A 17,659-nucleotide genomic window follows, 5' to 3' on the forward strand; every position below is an offset into this window, starting at 1 on the left:
AGCTATGATTCAATCCTTCTGAAAAGGCTCCTCAACTATTCACACCTTCAGTCCCGTGACTCTGACCGCTCTCACCACCGCCACGTTACCCGACGTCAACGTGTTTCACAGATTGTCCATACAACGCCACGGCTGTATGGACATTGAAACCTTGTCAACAGACGAGGTGGCCGAGTGGTTAAGGCGATGGACTGCTAATCCATTGTGCTCTGCGCACGTGGGTTCGAATCCCATCCTCGTCGAGTCAGTTTGACTTTAGTCTGCTGTGTTTACATGTTATTGAGCTAATTGGCTCCATCAAGGCCTCCACGCGGCAGCATTTAAGGCAGTGAATTCAACTCATCTAATCAGAGGATCCGGTCAAGGAGGCAAAGTCAATCTGCACACCAGCGACCAATCACAAGCCATCTTGGAAGAGATCCCTATGATACTTAAGAGAGAACAGAGAGTCCAAAATGGAGGAAGCTATCGTAGCATGTTGGATGACTCGTCGAGTCAATTTCACTTTAATGTGATGACCATGTCATCGAGCTGACTGGTTCCATGATTAAGACCTTGATTTACAGCAGTACATTCAATTCATCCAATCAGTGGGTCCGGTTCAAGGGGGCAAAATCAATCCACACACCACTGACCAAGCGTGAGCCTTCTTGGAAGAGATCCCTATGATACCTAGGAGGAAACAGAGAGTCCAAAATGGAGGAAGCTATCCTAGATGTGTTGCACCGCTGGCTGGTTTTACCCTCCTCTGTCAGAGTAAAAGCTGCTCCACAACAGAGAGCTGCTTTGCACTCAGTTATGAGAGGAGGCCACGATACTGCTACCTCTTTGAATGAGCTGTGTATAAATGTCAAGATAAGGAAACGGAACAGCAGAGAGAAACTCTGGGAGCTGCTGTGAATGACTAGCGGTGGCCAGCTACAGCAGTTCACCAACCAGCCCCATGCATGTCACTACGTCACCAAGTTTTCAGCTCCACCTAACAGCCCCTGCAGCCAGGCTTCTCTGCGATGGACAGTCCGGTCTCCCGGGACCTCTTTCCTTCTCCCGCTCTCTCTCCCTCTTCCACTCAGGACTTTGTGTCATTTGGGTCCTATGGATGCCTCATCCAGACCTTTCTGATTACGACTGCCTTACCCACGTTCAGCTGTAAACCTGGTTTTCCACATTAACTGGACTTTCCCTACGTAAGTAGAAAGAACAGTTAAGTCTTTTGGAGAATGTGGGCATCGATCCCACTACCTCTCACATGCGAAGCGAGCGCTCTACCATTTGAGCTAATTCCCCTATGAAGAAAGAGAATATATCTTGCTCCGTGCTGCACTTCTCTACCTTCCTCCCCTGTGCAGGATTCCTGTTCTTGATGGGGGGGAAACCTATCTTTATTTGGTGTCTCCACTTAGAAAAGACACCAATGAAACCCTCCAGACCTTCCAGGTCTGTGTGAAGACCTCCCAATCAATTGCGCTCTTCACGCCTCTGTTCCAATGCCATCCTCGTCAGGTGATGTTCAATTCAATCTTCTGTCTTTACATGACTGCAAGTTAACAAGAAAAGCCACGTTTCAAGACTGCAGGGGGGAGTGATTAAAAGTGAAGAGAGTGCTTTTTAGATTATAGGGGAATTAGCTCAAGTGGTAGAGCGCTCGCTTACCATGCGAGAGGTAGCGGGATCGATGCCCGCATTCTCCACAAGTCTTTCCTACTGTGTCTATGTAATAGTCCCTGGAACTTTCTCATGCACTACAACAAACAATCTCACCTTTACAATTAATTCAGAACTAAGATAGAGAGAGTCCTCTTACATGTAACATCAGCACTCTGCTGGCATGTTTTTTTTCCCCACACATCTCTTTTTTCAATCTCCCCCTCTCGTCTTAACTTCAGCATAAAGTTGAAGTTCTCTCAACTTCCCTTTGAGAAGCAGTGGCAGTTTTTGAGAGTCCACGTGATAATGAAAGGCGTCCTGTTGTGTCTCCAGTGTTGGAGTCTGTATGTGTGAACGGGATGTTAGACTGTCAGCTATGATTCAATCCTTCTGAAAAGGCTCCTCAACTATTCACACCTTCAGTCCCGTGACTCTGACCGCTCTCACCACCGCCACGTTACCCGACGTCAATGCGTTTCACAGATTGTCCATACAACGCCACAACTGTATGGACATTGAAACCCCATCAACAGACGAGGTGGCCGAGTGGTTAAGGCGATGGACTGCTAATCCATTGTGCTCTGCACGCGTGGGTTCGAATCCCATCCTCGTCGAGTCAATTTCACTTAAATCTGCTGTGTTTCCATGTCATCGAGATGACTGGCTCCATGATTAAGACCTAGCAGTAAATTCAATTCATCCAATCAGTGGGTCTGGTTCAAGGGGGCAAAATCAATCCACACACTGCTGACCAAGTGTGAGCCTTCTTGGAAGAGATCCCTGATACCTAGGAGGGAACAGAGAGTCCAAATTGGAGGAAGCTATCGTAGCATGTTGGATGTGTTGCACCACTGACTGGTTTTACCCTCCTCTGTCAGAGTAAAAGCTGCTCCACAACAGAGAGCTGCTTTGCACTCAGTTATGAGAGGAGACCACGATACTGCTACCTCTTTGAATGAGCTGTGTATAAATGTCAAAATGAGAAAACAGAGAATTCCTGGGAGCTGTTGTGAATGACTAGCGGTGGCCCAGCCGGCTAGCGAATTAGTGCTTAGCTGGCCAGCTACAGCAGTTCACCAACCAGCCCCGTGCATGTCACTACGTCACCAAGTTTTCAGCCCCACCTAACAGCCCCTGCAGCCAGGCCTCTCTGCGATGGACAGTCGGGTCTCCCGGGACCTCTTTCCTTCTCCCACTCTCTCTCCCTCTTCCACTCAGGACTTTGTGTCATTTGGGTCCTATGGATGCCTCATCCAGACCTTTCTGATTGCGACTGTCTTACCCACGTTCAGATGTAAAACTGGTTTTCCACATTAACTGGACTCTCCCTACATAAGTAGAAGGAACAGTTAAGTCTTTTGGAGAATGTGGGTATCGATCCCACTACCTCTCACATGCGAAGCGAGCGCTCTACCATTTGAGCTAATTCCCCTATGAAGAAAGAGAAGATATCTTGCTCCGTGCTGCACTTCTCTCCCTTCCTCCCCTGTGCAAGATTCCTGTTCCTGGTGAGGGGAAAACCTATCTCTATTTGGTGTCTCCACTTAGAAAAGACACCAATGAAACCCTCCAGACCTTCCAGGTCTGTGTGAAGACCTGCTAATCAATTGCGCTCTTCACGCCTCTGTTCCAATGCCATCCTCGTCAGGTGATGTTCAATTCAATCTTCTGTCTTTACACAACTACAAGTTAACAAGAAAAGCCACATTTCAAGACTGCAGGGGGGAGTATGGACATTGAAACCCCATCAACAGACGAGGTGGCCGAGTGGTTAAGGCGATGGACTGCTAATCCATTGTGCTCTGCGCACGTGGGTTCGAATCCCATCCTCGTCGAGTCAACCTGACTTTAGTCTGCTGTGTTTACATGGCATCAAGCTAACTGGCTCCATTATTAAGGAACATTTAAAGCAGCAAATCCAATCAGGAGCTACTGAAGGGGGCAAAGTCAAACACAAATTTACTCAGGACTTTGCATCATTTCTTTCCAATTGATACTTCATCCAGACCCTTCTGGTCCTCTTACACATGACCAGGTGTAAAAATGGTCATCAGTGGCATTGCACTTTAAGGTACTTCCATAGTGGCTTCAGCTTCAAGCTGTGATAGTTGCTGCTTGGGTAAAGTCTCCCAAGGAACGAGGGTATCGTTCCTGCTACCTCTCACACGCAAAGTAAGTGCTCTACCATTGGAGCTAATTTTCCTTTCAACCCGTTTAGCTCCTCTCTGCACTTCTCTTCCACTCACAGCACAGAAACAGCCCTCCTCAAAGTTACCGACAACCTCCTCCTCCCCTGCATATTCACAAATATAAAAAGAAAAACACAAAACAGCAAAATACAAACGCACAATTAAAAGACTGTATAAAATATATTTACAAATAAATCATCCAAAAGGTGCAACAAGTGAAACTATTAAAATAAACCTAAAATTAACACAACAGAGCTGTATTATGTAACCAAATAAGACTAAGACAAATAAGACAGGATTTATTTATTTTATTTTTTATTTTTTATTTTATTTGATAGGGACGATGCAATTTAACATAGTTTCGATACAGAGCATAAAATTGATGTACTGCACAGAGAGTTTAAAGGCAGTGTCAGCATACTGAATACTGACTGAAAGACTAAGAAAAACCTATCTGCCAGCCACAGACAACATTTACTCAGCATTTGGCAGATGGCAGGTGTTAATATCGTTTCCTGGATGTGTGTTTATACCTCAGAAAAATACTGCACAAATTATCCCACACATCAAATGCCTCCTGACCACTGCAGATCACATGGTTATTCACTGACTGCAGGTTTTCACCTTCCCACAGCAGCCTGCATTCTGCATCACCAGGCCTTATGACAGTTATGCAGAATACAGGCTGCCACAACCAGGAGGTCCGCTTTCTCCATTGATGTGTATTATACAGCGGAAGATCCTCCATCTCGCCGCCAGCACAATAAAGGCCATCTCCACTGTCATGAGAGCCCTCGACAGCCTGTAGTTATATGTGGCTCTGTCCCGAGAGGTTTCGTCCTTCAAAGGGTTTCAGGAGAAATGGCTTTAGGGGAAATACTGCGTCAGCCACTATGACATGCAGCACCTGCCCCAGGAACTCAGTGCCTGGCAGGGATGTTGGTGGTGGTACATGGAGGGTGTTGTTCTCCAGCCCCCTGCGCAGGGCGGAGTTTCTGAACACACCACCATTGCTGGTTCTGCCAAAATCCCCTATTTGACTTACCAGGAACCTGTAGTTTGCATCCAAAAGGGCCAGCTGTGCAGTCGAGAAAGTCCCTCTATAATTAAAATAGAGAATTCCACTCCTCGCTGGAGCTATGATTGTTATGCTTCCCATCAAGCACTCCAATGCAATTGGGAAATTGCCACTTCTCTCAGAAGCCCCTGGCCACCATAGCACCAGGTTTCTTCGATTGGTTGAGGGAGGAAACTTTTCACGTGCTTTTCAATGGCCCCAGTGGTGTCCAGGAAACAGTCTGACACTCTTGGACTTTTATTGCACACATGAGACTAAAACTCTTAAAATCAGAGAGGTGTTTCAGCTCCAGTCTTGAAGGGCTGCTGTAACTTCTACAAACCACTAGATGTCACTGTGCTGACATGAGTGTTTCTACTTTCAGCTCTAAAAGCAGCCTCGACCAGGGAGATGTAGGACAGAGGAGGAGGAGGAGGAGGAGGAGGAGGAGGAGAGAGGTCTGGAGGTATGGAAAGTGGGGAGAGAGCAGAGAGAGAGAGGAAGAGGGAGGGTCACTACTACAGCTCCAAAAGAAGGAAACAAGCGAATCCACCACAGAAACCTGTAATGAAGACCTCTATGAAATTCTTAAAACACCTATTCAACCCAGACCCAGACGAAACGTTTTTGCTAAGTTTACTGCTGGAGTTCAAGCAAGTCAAAACTAACAAAGGCCAGCTGAAAGCACAGCTGTTGGCCTTAATTTTAAATTGGGATAGCAACCAGGTTTTTCACCCTCCCACCGAAACATCCCAGCCCACCCCAGCCCTTACTATTTCAACAACCCAAACACCACCAGTAATCAGCCTTTGAAATGTCAATCTTTGAACTGGTATTAACTCCTGTGCTCTATGCTGTGTTCTTATTATTTATTACCGTCTCTTAATGTATCTATTATTACGAGTTTTATCAGTTTAATTGACCAAATTTACTGGAAGAATTTTGAATGGAATAAATAAAAAATAATACTTTTTACCTAAATCTTGTCTTTTTCATTTTCCTCAATGTGATATCCAATCTCTGTTTTGCCTCAATAGGATCTAGATAGGTGGTCCTTTGTTTGCAAAGGTCCTGACCTACATATGACAACACCTCCTCTAATTGTGCAGCGCTTATCCTGAAATAATGTTGGAATTTTTTGCTGTTAAATGTCAATTCCTGCACAAGGTTACAGAAATACCCCTGCTGCTTTCGCGGCAGGTTCAGAGGACGGACCCATCGCCTTATTCTGCTGGAGGAGAAAAATAGCAGCAACTTCCCTCAACTGCTGCCGACTGTAAAAGGGTTCTGTTCAAAAACAACAAAAACAAAGTTGTCTTTTTGGGTGAAGTTTAACATTTGAATGGTAAAAGGTCAGCCTCTTCTTGCCACATCCCTAGTTACACATACGTTTCTATGGTTACAGTCTGGCTTACTGGTCTCATAACTGAGCTGGAGTAGCCTTATCGAGGTAAATGACCATCGCTAATAACAACCTACTTGTTGTTGGCTATATTGTGTGTCATCTCCAGTAAAGGAACCTCTAAATATCACAATATAAAATGAGTATTTTCTGTATTTAAAGTAAAGTACAAACTTAGGAAGATAGCAAGTGCTCACCCAACTTTTACTTGAGCGGTTACGTCTCCAGTCTGATTTCAAGCACACAGCTGATAAGTACCGTGGCTTGTTAGTGTGATGTAACAGTGGTGCAGAAATATTTAACGGATTCGGTGTGGACAGAGAGCGTCTGATGTGACATGATAGTCAGACGCTCGCTTGCAGTAGAACACAGAGTTATACGTCCCCAACCTGCAAGCATCAACACCCCCCTGTTCTGACTCTAATTAATAATTTTGTTCATCTCTCAAAATTTTCTATCAACTGGGACAAGAGTGAATTAATGCCAGTTTCTACAGTGGTTAATATAACTTATTGATAGTCCATTCCTCCTATTTAAAAAAGCCTATAACAACTTTTCATATTTTGGTGTAATTGTAAAAAAAAATCCACATGATCTCCTATGATTGAATTGGTAAAACAAAATTGAGCAAGTTAAACTTAATATTGACTCTGGAAACCCTTCTAATCTCTCTGGTTGGGAAGATTAATGCAATCTCCATCCCTTCCAGTCAATGCCATGTTTTATTGCTCAGTCTTACACTGAGCAATTGGATTCAATTATTATATAATTATTTGGAAGTATAAAACCATCAGAATTTCTAAAAAACACTTAACTAAACCACAGGATACAGGTGGTTTTACCCAACAAAACTTTAAAATGTATTATTGAGCTGCTCATTTATCCATTTTTGCATGAAGGAAAAAAGGCCCCCTTTCTATCACAGATTCCTGAATGACTGCTTTGCAGAAAGACTTCCTCACCCGCTCTCCTCAATAGCCCCACTACAGTTAAAGGTTCTGTATGTAGAATTTTGAAGAAATTTACACGTATTAATCGTTTTTTATTGCCAATGAGTGATCAGGTAGTAATATAACATAAAAAAATGAGACCTGCCCCAACTTTCTCAGTTGTCTGTATCAGCCTGTGGACTGATTGCTGACTGACTGGGAGTGAGAGATGCTTTTCTGAAGCTCGGTGCAAAACACAATGTTAGAGATGTTTTATGTAATTATGGAAATTGTTAGCAAGAAAAAAGACATCACCTGCAACAGTCTTCAGTATGTTGACTACAGCTCATTTAACGGCCACAGGTGTCACTAATGAGAAGGAATTTCTGATTTCTACATACAGAACCTTAAATAAGTCATATTATCAGATTTTTATTATCAGACTACAAAAATCTGGAAGCAGCCCTAAAAATATATGTAGACATCCCAATTTGTGAAAATCATTCTTTTGTACCTGGCCTGATTGATATCTGGGATATTTTTTCAAACACAGGGGAATTAGCTCAAATGGTAGAGTGCTTGCTTAGCATGTGAGAAGTAGCGGGATCAATACCTGCATTCTCCAGAAGACTCTTATACTGTGTCTATGTGATAGTCCCTGGAACTTTTTTGTGCACTACAACAAACAACCCCGTCTGTACAATTAATTGACATAAAGAGAGTCCTCTTACGTGTAACGTCAGCACTCTGCTGGCATGTTTTTTCTTACCATGCATCTTTTTTGTCAATCTCCCCCTCTCGTCTTAACTTCTGCATAAAGTTGAACACCCACTCTCACCACCGCCATGTTACCCAACCTCACTGTGTTTCACAGATTGTCTATACAACGCCACCACAACTGTATGGACATTTAAACACCATCAACAGACGAGGTGGCCGAGTGGTTAAGGCGATGGACTGCTAGTCCATTGTGCTCTGCACGTGTGGGTTCGAATCCCATCCTCGTCGAGTTACATGTCGTCGAGCTAACTGGCTCCATGATTAAGGCCTTCAATGCGGCAGCATTTAAGGCAGTGAATTCAACTCATCCAATCGCACAAAGATTGATTCGCACCAATCAGGACTTTGTGTCGTTTGGGTACTATTGATGCTTCATTCAGACCTTTCTGATTATGATCATCTTACCCATGTTCAGCTGTAAAACTGGTTCTCCACGTTAGCTGGACTTTCCCTACATAAATAGAAGAAATGCTTTAAAGTCTTTTGGAGAGCATGGGCGTCGATCCCGCTACCTCTCACATGCGAAGCAAGCGCTCTACCATATGAGCTAATTCCTCTACAAGGAACAGAAGATAGAAGAAAGACACCAATGAAACCCTCCAGACCTTCCAGGTCTGTGTGAAGACCTGCTAATCCATCGTGATCTTCACACATCTGTTCCAATGCCATCCTCATAAAGTCATGTTCAATTCAATCTTCTGTCTCTACACGACTACAAGTTAACAAGAAAAGCCACATTTCAAGACTGCAGGGGGGAGTGATTAAAAGTGAAGAGAGTGCTTTTTAGATCATAGGGGAATTAGCTCAAATGGTAGAGCGCTCGCTTAGCATGCGAGAGGTAGCGGGATCGATGCCCGCATTCTCCACAAGTCTTTCTTACTTTCTTTGTGTAATAGTCCTTGGAACTTTCTCATGCACTACAACAAACAACCCCATCTGTGCGATTAATTGAGATAGAGAGAGTCCTTTTACATGTGACATGCATATGCACATGCAACTTCCACACCAGGTGCTCAAGCTGTAAAGACTGATAATTACACCTTGAGGTGGACGGGCAGTCCACGCCTTTACTTGAACGGCTTACCAACTTTTATGTAAACAGTGTCACGGCTCTTGTCAATCAGATGTATTTGTCTTTTTAATAGCATTCCCACACATCTTTTTTTTCAATCTCCCCCTCTCGTCTTAACTTCTGCATAAAGTTGAACTTTTCTCTACTTCTCTTTGAGCAGCAGTGGCAGTTTTTGAGAGTCTACGTGATAATGAAAGGCGTCCTGTTGTGTCTCCAGTGTTGGAGTCTGTATGTGTGAACGGGCTGTTAGATTGTCAGCTATGATTCAATCCTTCCAAAGAGGTTCCTCAACTATTCACACCTTCAGTCCTGTGACTCTGACTGCTCTCACCACCGCTACGTTACCCGGCGTCAATGTGTTTCACAGATTGTCCATACAACGCCACGGCTGTATGGACATTTAAACCCCATCAACAGACGAGGTGGCCGAGTGGTTAAGGCGATGGACTGCTAATCCATTGTGCTCTGCACGCGTGGGTTCGAATCCCATCCTCGTCGAGTAAACTTCACTTTAGCCCGCTGTGTTCACATGTCATTGAGCTGACTGGCTACATTATTAAGGAGCATTAAAGCAGCAAATTCAATTAATCCAATCAGAGGAGCCACCCACGGAAATCAATTACAAGTTTACACAGGATTTTGTGTCGTTTGTGATCAATAAAACGTTATTTTCTGATTGTTTCACAGTGATTACGTTCTAGAGCACAAACAGCCCCACACACCTCTGCTCAGCCTTGCAGTGGTGCACTGCCTGGTATGAATACGGCCTGAAAGAGACATGCAGCAGAAAAACAATGGATGTTTTGATGGTCTATCAGCCCAAAAACTTATTTGACTTGATCCATCCATCCATCCATCCATTATTTCTCTGCTGCTTATCCACGAGTCATTAGTTATATTATTGGGAGTGATTGTTATAAACTGGCAGGAAGTATTGACAAACGTGAAATACATTTAAATAAACAGCAATTTATTGCACATTTCACTTTCTGGGCCTAATCATCGCTAATGGTTTTATTGATAACTTTCATACTCTATCTGTGAAACAGCTATTAGATTGCATTGTGTTAAAAATATCTTTAAAATTCATGACCGCACCAATCTTCTCTGTACTGTTGCAGTTTTACTACATGTGCTGCACCAACATGTTTTTACCATAACGCGTCTCAGGAAGGAGGAAATCCTCCGCCGGCAGTCGCTCAGAAACAGTTTCAAACCGGACGAATACAGTCATTGACTTGACTTGACGGCTGTTCCATCAGTGTGTGAATGATTAGATTCCTCTGATAGGCAGGTTGGGACCTTGCATGGTAGCCCCCCTGTATACATTCGGTGTATGAATGTGGCTCGTAGTGTAAAAAGCGCTTTGAGCGGTTGAAAGACTAGAAAGGCGCCATACAAGTACAGTCCATTTACCGTTTTACTTGACATTTTGCTGAGCTGCAGCTCAACTCTGCATGTCTTCAGTCAGACTTTCCTTTATTTCAGCTTGTTGATCATCATTACATCATGTTTCTTGTTTTACTGACTAACTACTTTGATACTTGAGTTGATGAGTCACATGATCAGACACCTGGATCTGGAGCCACATGCATGAAACTGATATGTAATAACAGCTGTTCTGCTGTAGGAGATCATCACTGGTGCAACACAGGCGGCGAATTGATATGAAACAGCTGATTCAGGGCATCTTCATCCATTAATGGTTTATTGTGGGAGTAGTAATGAGGCTCACACGCCCAGTTCCACAATGACTGCGTACGCACAGCTTTATAAATCTGATAAAAAAGAATACAGCTGCATATTTCTGGCTTCTGGCTTCTGAGTTTTATGCATGTGGCCCCTGGTGTTTACAGGCAACAGTATCCTGGTCTCTGTCAGAGTACTCCAGCCTTAACCAGGATACTTGGTGCATATAAACACACTGAATTATGGGTAATTTTACTGTGGTAATTACTACAATATTAATTTTTTCCACATCACAGTTTTGTCCACATTACAGAGTCTCTTGTTACAGTTGTATGAAGTCAAACGACGTTTATTCAGAGACAGTTAAATGTCTGTATCACAGTTCATGTCACTCTTTAATTAAGTTTATCACATCACATGTTTTTTTTCACATTGAGCAGCCTCAGCAGGAAATGTGTTTCCCCAGTGGACTTGAACGCAGCATCTCAGCATGATATTTCAGTGATAACTGTCTTTGTGAGGTATTTGTCGGTGTGTTTCAGGGTCACATGACGTGGTGCAGAGGTCAGAGGTCAGCTCTGCTCTTTGGGTTTGGAGAAGGAGCCCAGCTGTTTGGTGTTGGTGTCCTTCAGCTGCTCCAGCTGCCTCTGGCCACGTCGGTACAGATACTCGATGTGCATCACGTCCGTCTTCTTGATACGAGCGTTTTCTCGGAACTCGTCGCGGATCCGGGGGATGAAGCCCGGTTTGTCCTGGCCGGCTCGCAGGAACTGCCGGTACAGAGCCAGAACCTGCTTCTGCAGCTTGCTGTGTCGCGACATCAGACGAGACAGAATCTTCTTTAACAACAGAGAAATAACCAGAAAGCAGGTCTGCAGGAAGCTAGAAGGACATGTTGACACCTCTGGAGTATATTTAACTGCAGCTCCTCTAATGTCCAACTTCTCCCTACAAATACAAAGTCAGAACAGTTTTCAGCTCTCAGGAGATGACTGATCTTCTTCTGATGTCAGTCTGAGGGCAGATTTACGATGCACACTGACACTGAAGGCGACGTTGAGCTCTGACTGTGTTTGTCACATTTAAAACTCAACACAGACCGTTTAGAGGAGGAACACCGAGGACTCTGAACGCACCACGATGCTCCGCTCTGTCTCTTTTCTGTTAATATTTCAGGCTGCGACTCTACAAACAGCCCCGTCTCTGAGCCCGGCGCAGGGGGGCAGGCGGAGCTCTGATTGGCTGAGAAGCAGGACGTCCTGTGAAGAATCTGATCTCTGAACTTTAACCCTGCAAGAGTAAAAGAATCTAATTATGTACAATAACAGACAAAAAAAGACAGAAAAACTACATAAGACAGAATAAATAACATTTTGTTTAGTACTCTCTGTACTGTTTGACCATCATGGTCTCAGCTCATCCTCAACATTAGTATTAATGCTGCTCATTTATAACAGAATTACCAATCAATCAGAAAATATTAGTTGATTTGAATAGTGATCAATTATCTGGTGGTACTGGTGGCAGTAGCGGGAGTACAGTTAAAACTAGTAGTTTAAATATTAGTAGGCTGCTACTAGTACTAGCAGTAAAACCAGTAGCAAACCAGTACTATTACTGGGCAGTGGTGGAAAAGTACCGATACAGCAAACTGTGCTGAAGTAAATATACTTAGTTAACGTTACTTTCCACCACTGTTACTGATTTTAACTGCAATAAAACCAATCAGAAACTCTCAGTAAGCTGCAAACACTTAATTAAACTAAAACGACGTTAACTCGTAATTAAACAGTTAAAATGTGAACTCACCAGTTTGTGTCTGTTTGTCAGCAGATCATCAGAGAGAGAAGACTTATTGTTAGAGTCGTTGAATGATGTAAACAGTGACCTTAACAAACGTTACGACACGGCGTGAAGCCGGACACGTTACAATACAACTGACTTCCGGTAAATGACTTCAACATAAAATACCAATTTATGCGCCCGACGCAGTAGAAAGGCCACTGAGAGCTTTTGTTAACGATTAACAGGCGTTGTTAAATGTTAGTACATCATTATGTAAATACAGACAGCATATAGCATGGGTCAAACTGTGCTAGTGTTAATAAATATGCATCGATGCTTCTGTTTTGAAACGTCCGAACCGGAAGAGCTTCAGTACTTCCGGTTTCCTGTGAAGGTGTCAGATGTCAAAACAGAGCAGCAGCAGCAGCAGGAAGCAGAGAGGAGCTGACAGAGCAGGGAACCACACGAAGGTCCGTAGTTTAATTTGTGATTTTATTCCGAGTGTTTGACAGATTTCACTTCCTGTCGGGAAACGTCTCAAAAACGGAAAAACCGGATAAATTATTCACGAATTTCTGTCAACTTAAAGTTCCCTTTCCTCTCAGATACATGTTTTTCTTCTTGTTCCTTCAGCTGGATGTTTGTTCTCTGTGCTGAATGATGGATGAACAGTTTGTTTTCGTTCATCCGCTGAAGGAGGAAACTGTCTGAAAATCACAATAATCACAAAAATAAGGTTTTTTTTGGTGATTATTGAGGAAGAGTTTCACTACTTCCGGTTTGCTGTGAAGGTGTCAAATGTCAAAACAGAGCAGCAGCTGCAAATGTTTGATTTTACAGCTGCTTTTCTCAAAATGTGTGATACAGTTTGCGATGCTTTATGTCTCTTTTTGCGGCGAAATTGCGGGAATTGAGAAAAATTGCAAGCAAAGGAGAATAACGCGATGAATTTAAAGCTATTACCAATGAAAAGTCATATGTCATCACTCCCCTGGATAAAAAGCTTCCTGCAGATCACAGAAATAACTGGACTTCAGCTTTAATGTTTAATGTATTTTCTGAACATGAGAACCATGAGGACTCAAAGTTCTATAAAAAAGAAAATACTGTACTTGAGTTCCATTTATAACCTTTATTAAATAAACTGTCAGAGGAGGAATAAGATATATCAGCTTTGATACACACACAATACTTGTTAGTAGATCAGTTTATTGTTAGTTTGGATCCAAACATGAAGACAAATACAGAAAATCAGCAGAATGATCCTTTAATATGTGTGTGTGTGTGTGTGTGTGTGTGTGTGTGTGTGTGTGTGTGTGTGTGTGTGTGTGTCTGCAGCCATGGAGGTGACGGAGGAGGAGCGGCGGCAGGTGGAGGAGCAGGTTGAGAGGCTGCTGAGCGGTCAGGGGTCAGAGGTCACCGGGTGTGACGTGGCTCTGGACCAGAGCAAACCAGCCACTCTGAGGAAGACCGTCACCTTCATCGTCTGCGCCGTCATCTTCAACGACAAGGTAGCAGATTACTGCGAGACGGACGAGTCACAACGATCGATAACAGAATGTTGGAGATTAATTTAATAGTCGGCAACTAATTGATCAATCGACTGATTGTTGCAGCTCTCGTAGCGACGTTAATATAAAGATTCATCAGGTTGAAGTGATGCACACATGAGATCATTGTTCATTTATCTTCTGTGTGTTTGAGTTTTTATTTTGAATATTAAAAAGCTGCATAAAATTCGATCAAAAAAAATCCAAATGCAAAAATCTGCATCTGATCAAACATTCAGTTTTTTTCTTGTTGATCGGTTGCAGAATCAGCAGCTGTACCGACTGTTTAAAATGTTCAAACAAAGACGAGAAACATCAGAAACAAAGATTTTCCAAAGTGTTGAACTGTTCCTTTAAAATAATCAGACAACACTGTCTGTTTTCTAATTAGTTTATTTTTTTCCAACGGAATTTTTACACATTTAACACAAAAAATATTCATTAACTCATAATAAAGAAAGTTCAAAATCAAAAGAAAAAATACATATTTGCATAAATAAATCAATAAAAAAAATAATGTAGTTCTTATTATACATGATTTTTTTTTTCAAATGTGTTAATTAAAGCGTTTCCTAAAGTAACGCAGAGCTTGATTCATACAATATGAGCAAGAACATTCTAGAGAATTCTTGTTGAAAGTGTTTTAACGTTGAATATGTTTATGTAGTTTGGTCTCCGGGGGGCTGAGAACAAAAACACGACCAGTAAAATTATTGGGAAAGATGAGAAATAACTGGGATGTAGAGTCGCTGCAGCAACCAAGAACATTTTACAAAAAGTCTTTCATACCAAATGCAATAACTTAATTTATTCATAAACACCGTTCACACTGGAACCACGTCTGTTACTGTCTGTCCTGTGATTTACTGTGATGTGTTTAAACCAAATGGTGAAGCCAAAGGCAAGTTTCCACATTTGTGCAGAATAAAGATTATTAATATTATTATTATTATGTTTTGTATTTTATGTGTGTGTGTGTGTGTGTGTCCATCAGGAGGAGGTGCTGATGGTGCAGGAGGCGAAGCAGGACTGTTATAAGCAGTGGTACCTGCCTGCAGGGAGGGTGGAGGTGGGGGAGAGCCTGGAGGAGGCGCTGAGGAGGGAGGTGAGACACACACACACACACACACACACACACACACACACACACACACACACACCTGTCCTGTTTACCTGAGTTACATCTCTGTTCATCTACAGGTGAAGGAGGAGGCGGGGTTTGACTGTGATCCAATCACCTTGCTGCTGATCCAGGAGCAGGGACCACAGTGGATCCGCTTCATCTTCCTGGCCCGCATCACAGGTCAGAGGGCTCGCACACACACACACACACACACACACACTTGTACTTGTGTACTGATGAGGACTCGCTGTCTCTCAGGTGGAACCATGAAGAGTCTGTCGGCAGCAGATCAGGAGTCTCTTCAGGCCGCCTGGTGGGACAGACAGTCTGTCCTCCCTCTGAGAGGACGAGACATCCTCCGTCTCATCGAATGTGGACTCAAGTACGACTTTAAAGTCTCTCAGTGTTTCTCTGCTGCTCAGTTTTGTTTCATTTCATGAAGAACTCAGCAGGTGTGAAATTAGTCGTACAAATAGATAAAAGGGATGAAGGTGAATTCTGATAGCAACTCTGGCTTTTGTGCTGCGTTCAGGTACCGTAAGACTCCCTGGCATCCTGTCACATTACCTGTAGACCTGAGCTGCCGTCACGTGCTGCAGAGACTCGTCCTGGTCTTCACCAACGCTCAAGAGCAGGTCTGGATCCTGCTCATCAAAGGTAGCAAACAGTTCACCAGGAGACTCCACAGTCCTGAGTCTAAAAACCAAACACTAAAACTCCGTCCTCTGTCCCGCAGCCCCGGCGCTCCACCTCCCCACGGCGGCGGCGGTGAAGACCCACGCGGTGACGTGGGCGGCCAACATGGTGGTGCAGGAAGCCATGCCGTCGTCGTACTACGACCACGATGTCAACACGCTGGGCGTCTTCAGCCTGCAGCACAACGGCCGGCAGCACGGCGAGACCGACGGCGTCTGCTTCAACACGCTGGTGGCGTTGACGCCCGACCGCGTCCAACGCAACGAGGACGGAGAGAAGGTGGAGTGGACGGGGACGGGAGAGCCGCCTCCCGTAGAAAACCCTCGATACGTCTGGTTTAAAGTCCAGAAACAAACACTGAAACAGAAACTCATGGAAATGACCAAAAACACTTCGATCTTACCGATTCACAGCCTGTACTGACCGACAGCAGAGTCTCATAAACTGTTAAAGAACATAATTCTATTTATCAGCTGATTAAAGGAACAGTTTACAGTTTTTCTTCTGATTGGTTCTCTGCACAGTTCAACACTGAGTCCACATGTTGAACTTTACCAACAAACAGCAGCTCATTTTACACACTAAAGCAAATCAGAGAGAAAAACACTAACAGCAGGCAGCACAGTTACATCAATATGTATGTTGTGTTTATGTAGTTTTAAACGCACAATATGTCATTTCAGCCGCTAGGCGTCTCAATCAAAACAATAACAAAAGACGGAGTGTGATGACAGTGTGAAGTAGCAAGGGATCATGGGAGTTGTTGTCTTCGTTGTTAAATCCTAATTAAAGCTGTTTCACCTAAAAAATCAATATTTCTCCGACGATGTTCAGCGACCACCGGACTTCCTGGAGGGGCTGTTAGCCGAGCTGCTGCTAACGTTTGTCCAGTTTATTTCTCTGATAACTTAAGATCCAGACGTCCAATGACTAAAATCCTTCTTCCGGCTAAAAGATATAGTTAAAAAACACCTAAATTTATCATGAAAATGTGTCTTAAAACTGAATAAAAGTCCATTTATAACAGTTTATGTGGAACAACCACAACGCCGATGTATTATCTTGTATGTGTGTAAGTTACTCTTTGGTAGACGCCATTGTAGCGGACAAACACAGCGCCGCCGTATGCATCTGGTGCGTGTTTACTCTTTGGTAGAGGAGGTATGACGTCATCGACAGGCGACCAAATTAAACGGTCCGTTACTTTGATTAAATTACAGATTTCTCTGAGTTTGAATGTAAGAACACAACTCAACAACATATATAGCATAGGTCTAGTTGTTTTTAGACATTTTAATGTGGAATAATTACATATTCTAGCTTTAATGGTTGATAGTGTATAAATGTGTATATAGTGTAAATACAGTCAGATGTATCTATAGAACGTACTACAGTGTATCTACAGGAACGAGTCATAGAAATGCAGCAGGAAGCTTTCATCTTGTGTTTTGGTTGAATATAAATGTATCTCAGTGTGAATACATGTTAAACTGAAGAGTTTGGAAGTGAGGATGTAAACATGTCAAATGTTTTGTTGCTTGTTTGTGTTTTTTTTATAGTTACTGAACGCTTCCTGTGTGAAAACTATGCAAATGTGTCACAGTTTGAGTTTGAACATGTGACTCAGTATTGATCCTGCAGGGAACCAATCAGAAACACACTGTAAATGTGAAGGGAGCAATAAAATACTAATATTTATGTTGATTCTGAGTCTTCATGCTTCAACTTTGTTCAGTTTGC

At 43.1% G+C, this 17,659-nt stretch overlaps 2 protein-coding genes and 8 non-coding genes across 10 annotated transcripts; 8 read left to right on the top strand and 2 right to left on the bottom strand.

The window, feature by feature from the left end:
* The first annotated feature begins 160 nt into the window (after window positions 1–160).
* Window positions 161–242, top strand: trnas-gcu. Its single transcript has one exon. It is a non-coding gene; the product is annotated as a tRNA-Ser (tRNA).
* Window positions 243–1,618: 1,376 nt separating this feature from the next.
* trnag-acc lies at window positions 1,619–1,691 on the top strand. The gene has a single exon. It is a non-coding gene; the product is annotated as a tRNA-Gly (tRNA).
* A 488-nt stretch (window positions 1,692–2,179) lies between these two features.
* On the top strand, window positions 2,180–2,261 carry trnas-gcu. The gene has a single exon. It is a non-coding gene; the product is annotated as a tRNA-Ser (tRNA).
* Window positions 2,262–3,006: 745 nt separating this feature from the next.
* trnaa-cgc lies at window positions 3,007–3,079 on the bottom strand. The gene has a single exon. It is a non-coding gene; the product is annotated as a tRNA-Ala (tRNA).
* A 321-nt stretch (window positions 3,080–3,400) lies between these two features.
* Window positions 3,401–3,482, top strand: trnas-gcu. Its single transcript has one exon. It is a non-coding gene; the product is annotated as a tRNA-Ser (tRNA).
* Window positions 3,483–8,150: 4,668 nt separating this feature from the next.
* Window positions 8,151–8,232, top strand: trnas-gcu. The gene has a single exon. It is a non-coding gene; the product is annotated as a tRNA-Ser (tRNA).
* A 565-nt stretch (window positions 8,233–8,797) lies between these two features.
* trnaa-agc lies at window positions 8,798–8,870 on the top strand. The gene has a single exon. It is a non-coding gene; the product is annotated as a tRNA-Ala (tRNA).
* A 622-nt stretch (window positions 8,871–9,492) lies between these two features.
* Window positions 9,493–9,574, top strand: trnas-gcu. The gene has a single exon. It is a non-coding gene; the product is annotated as a tRNA-Ser (tRNA).
* A 964-nt stretch (window positions 9,575–10,538) lies between these two features.
* sdhaf1 (succinate dehydrogenase complex assembly factor 1) lies at window positions 10,539–12,678 on the bottom strand. The gene is made up of 2 exons (XM_042420429.1): window positions 12,575–12,678; window positions 10,539–12,055 (listed from the first exon to the last, which is right to left on the bottom strand). Exon 2 carries the CDS (start codon window positions 11,584–11,586, stop codon window positions 11,338–11,340), a length of 249 nt encoding a protein of 82 aa, XP_042276363.1. The 5' UTR covers window positions 11,587–12,055; window positions 12,575–12,678; the 3' UTR covers window positions 10,539–11,337.
* A 108-nt stretch (window positions 12,679–12,786) lies between these two features.
* Window positions 12,787–16,417, top strand: nudt18 (nudix (nucleoside diphosphate linked moiety X)-type motif 18). The gene is made up of 7 exons (XM_042420399.1): window positions 12,787–13,020; window positions 13,889–14,061; window positions 15,095–15,205; window positions 15,301–15,403; window positions 15,482–15,605; window positions 15,756–15,880; window positions 15,960–16,417. The coding sequence occupies exons 2-7, from the start codon at window positions 13,891–13,893 to the stop codon at window positions 16,340–16,342; spliced, it is 1,017 nt and encodes a 338-aa protein (XP_042276333.1). The 5' UTR covers window positions 12,787–13,020; window positions 13,889–13,890; the 3' UTR covers window positions 16,343–16,417.
* The last annotated feature ends 1,242 nt before the right edge of the window (window positions 16,418–17,659 follow it).

Source organism: Thunnus maccoyii, chromosome 9, assembly GCF_910596095.1.
Source record: "Thunnus maccoyii chromosome 9, fThuMac1.1, whole genome shotgun sequence".
In the NCBI taxonomy this organism is placed as follows: domain Eukaryota; kingdom Metazoa; phylum Chordata; class Actinopteri; order Scombriformes; family Scombridae; genus Thunnus; species Thunnus maccoyii.

Excerpts from the sequence above, each read along its gene's own strand:
- sdhaf1 (XM_042420429.1), bottom strand. The coding sequence starts at position 11,586 with ATGTCGCGACACAGCAAGCTGCAGAAGCAGGTTCTGGCTCTGTACCGG.
- nudt18 (XM_042420399.1), top strand. The coding sequence starts at position 13,891 with ATGGAGGTGACGGAGGAGGAGCGGCGGCAGGTGGAGGAGCAGGTTGAG. Across the intron at positions 14,062-15,094 it reads CCGTCATCTTCAACGACAAG|GAGGAGGTGCTGATGGTGCA; the intron begins GTAGCAGATTAC and ends TGTGTCCATCAG. Across the intron at positions 15,606-15,755 it reads CTCATCGAATGTGGACTCAA|GTACCGTAAGACTCCCTGGC; the intron begins GTACGACTTTAA and ends TGCTGCGTTCAG.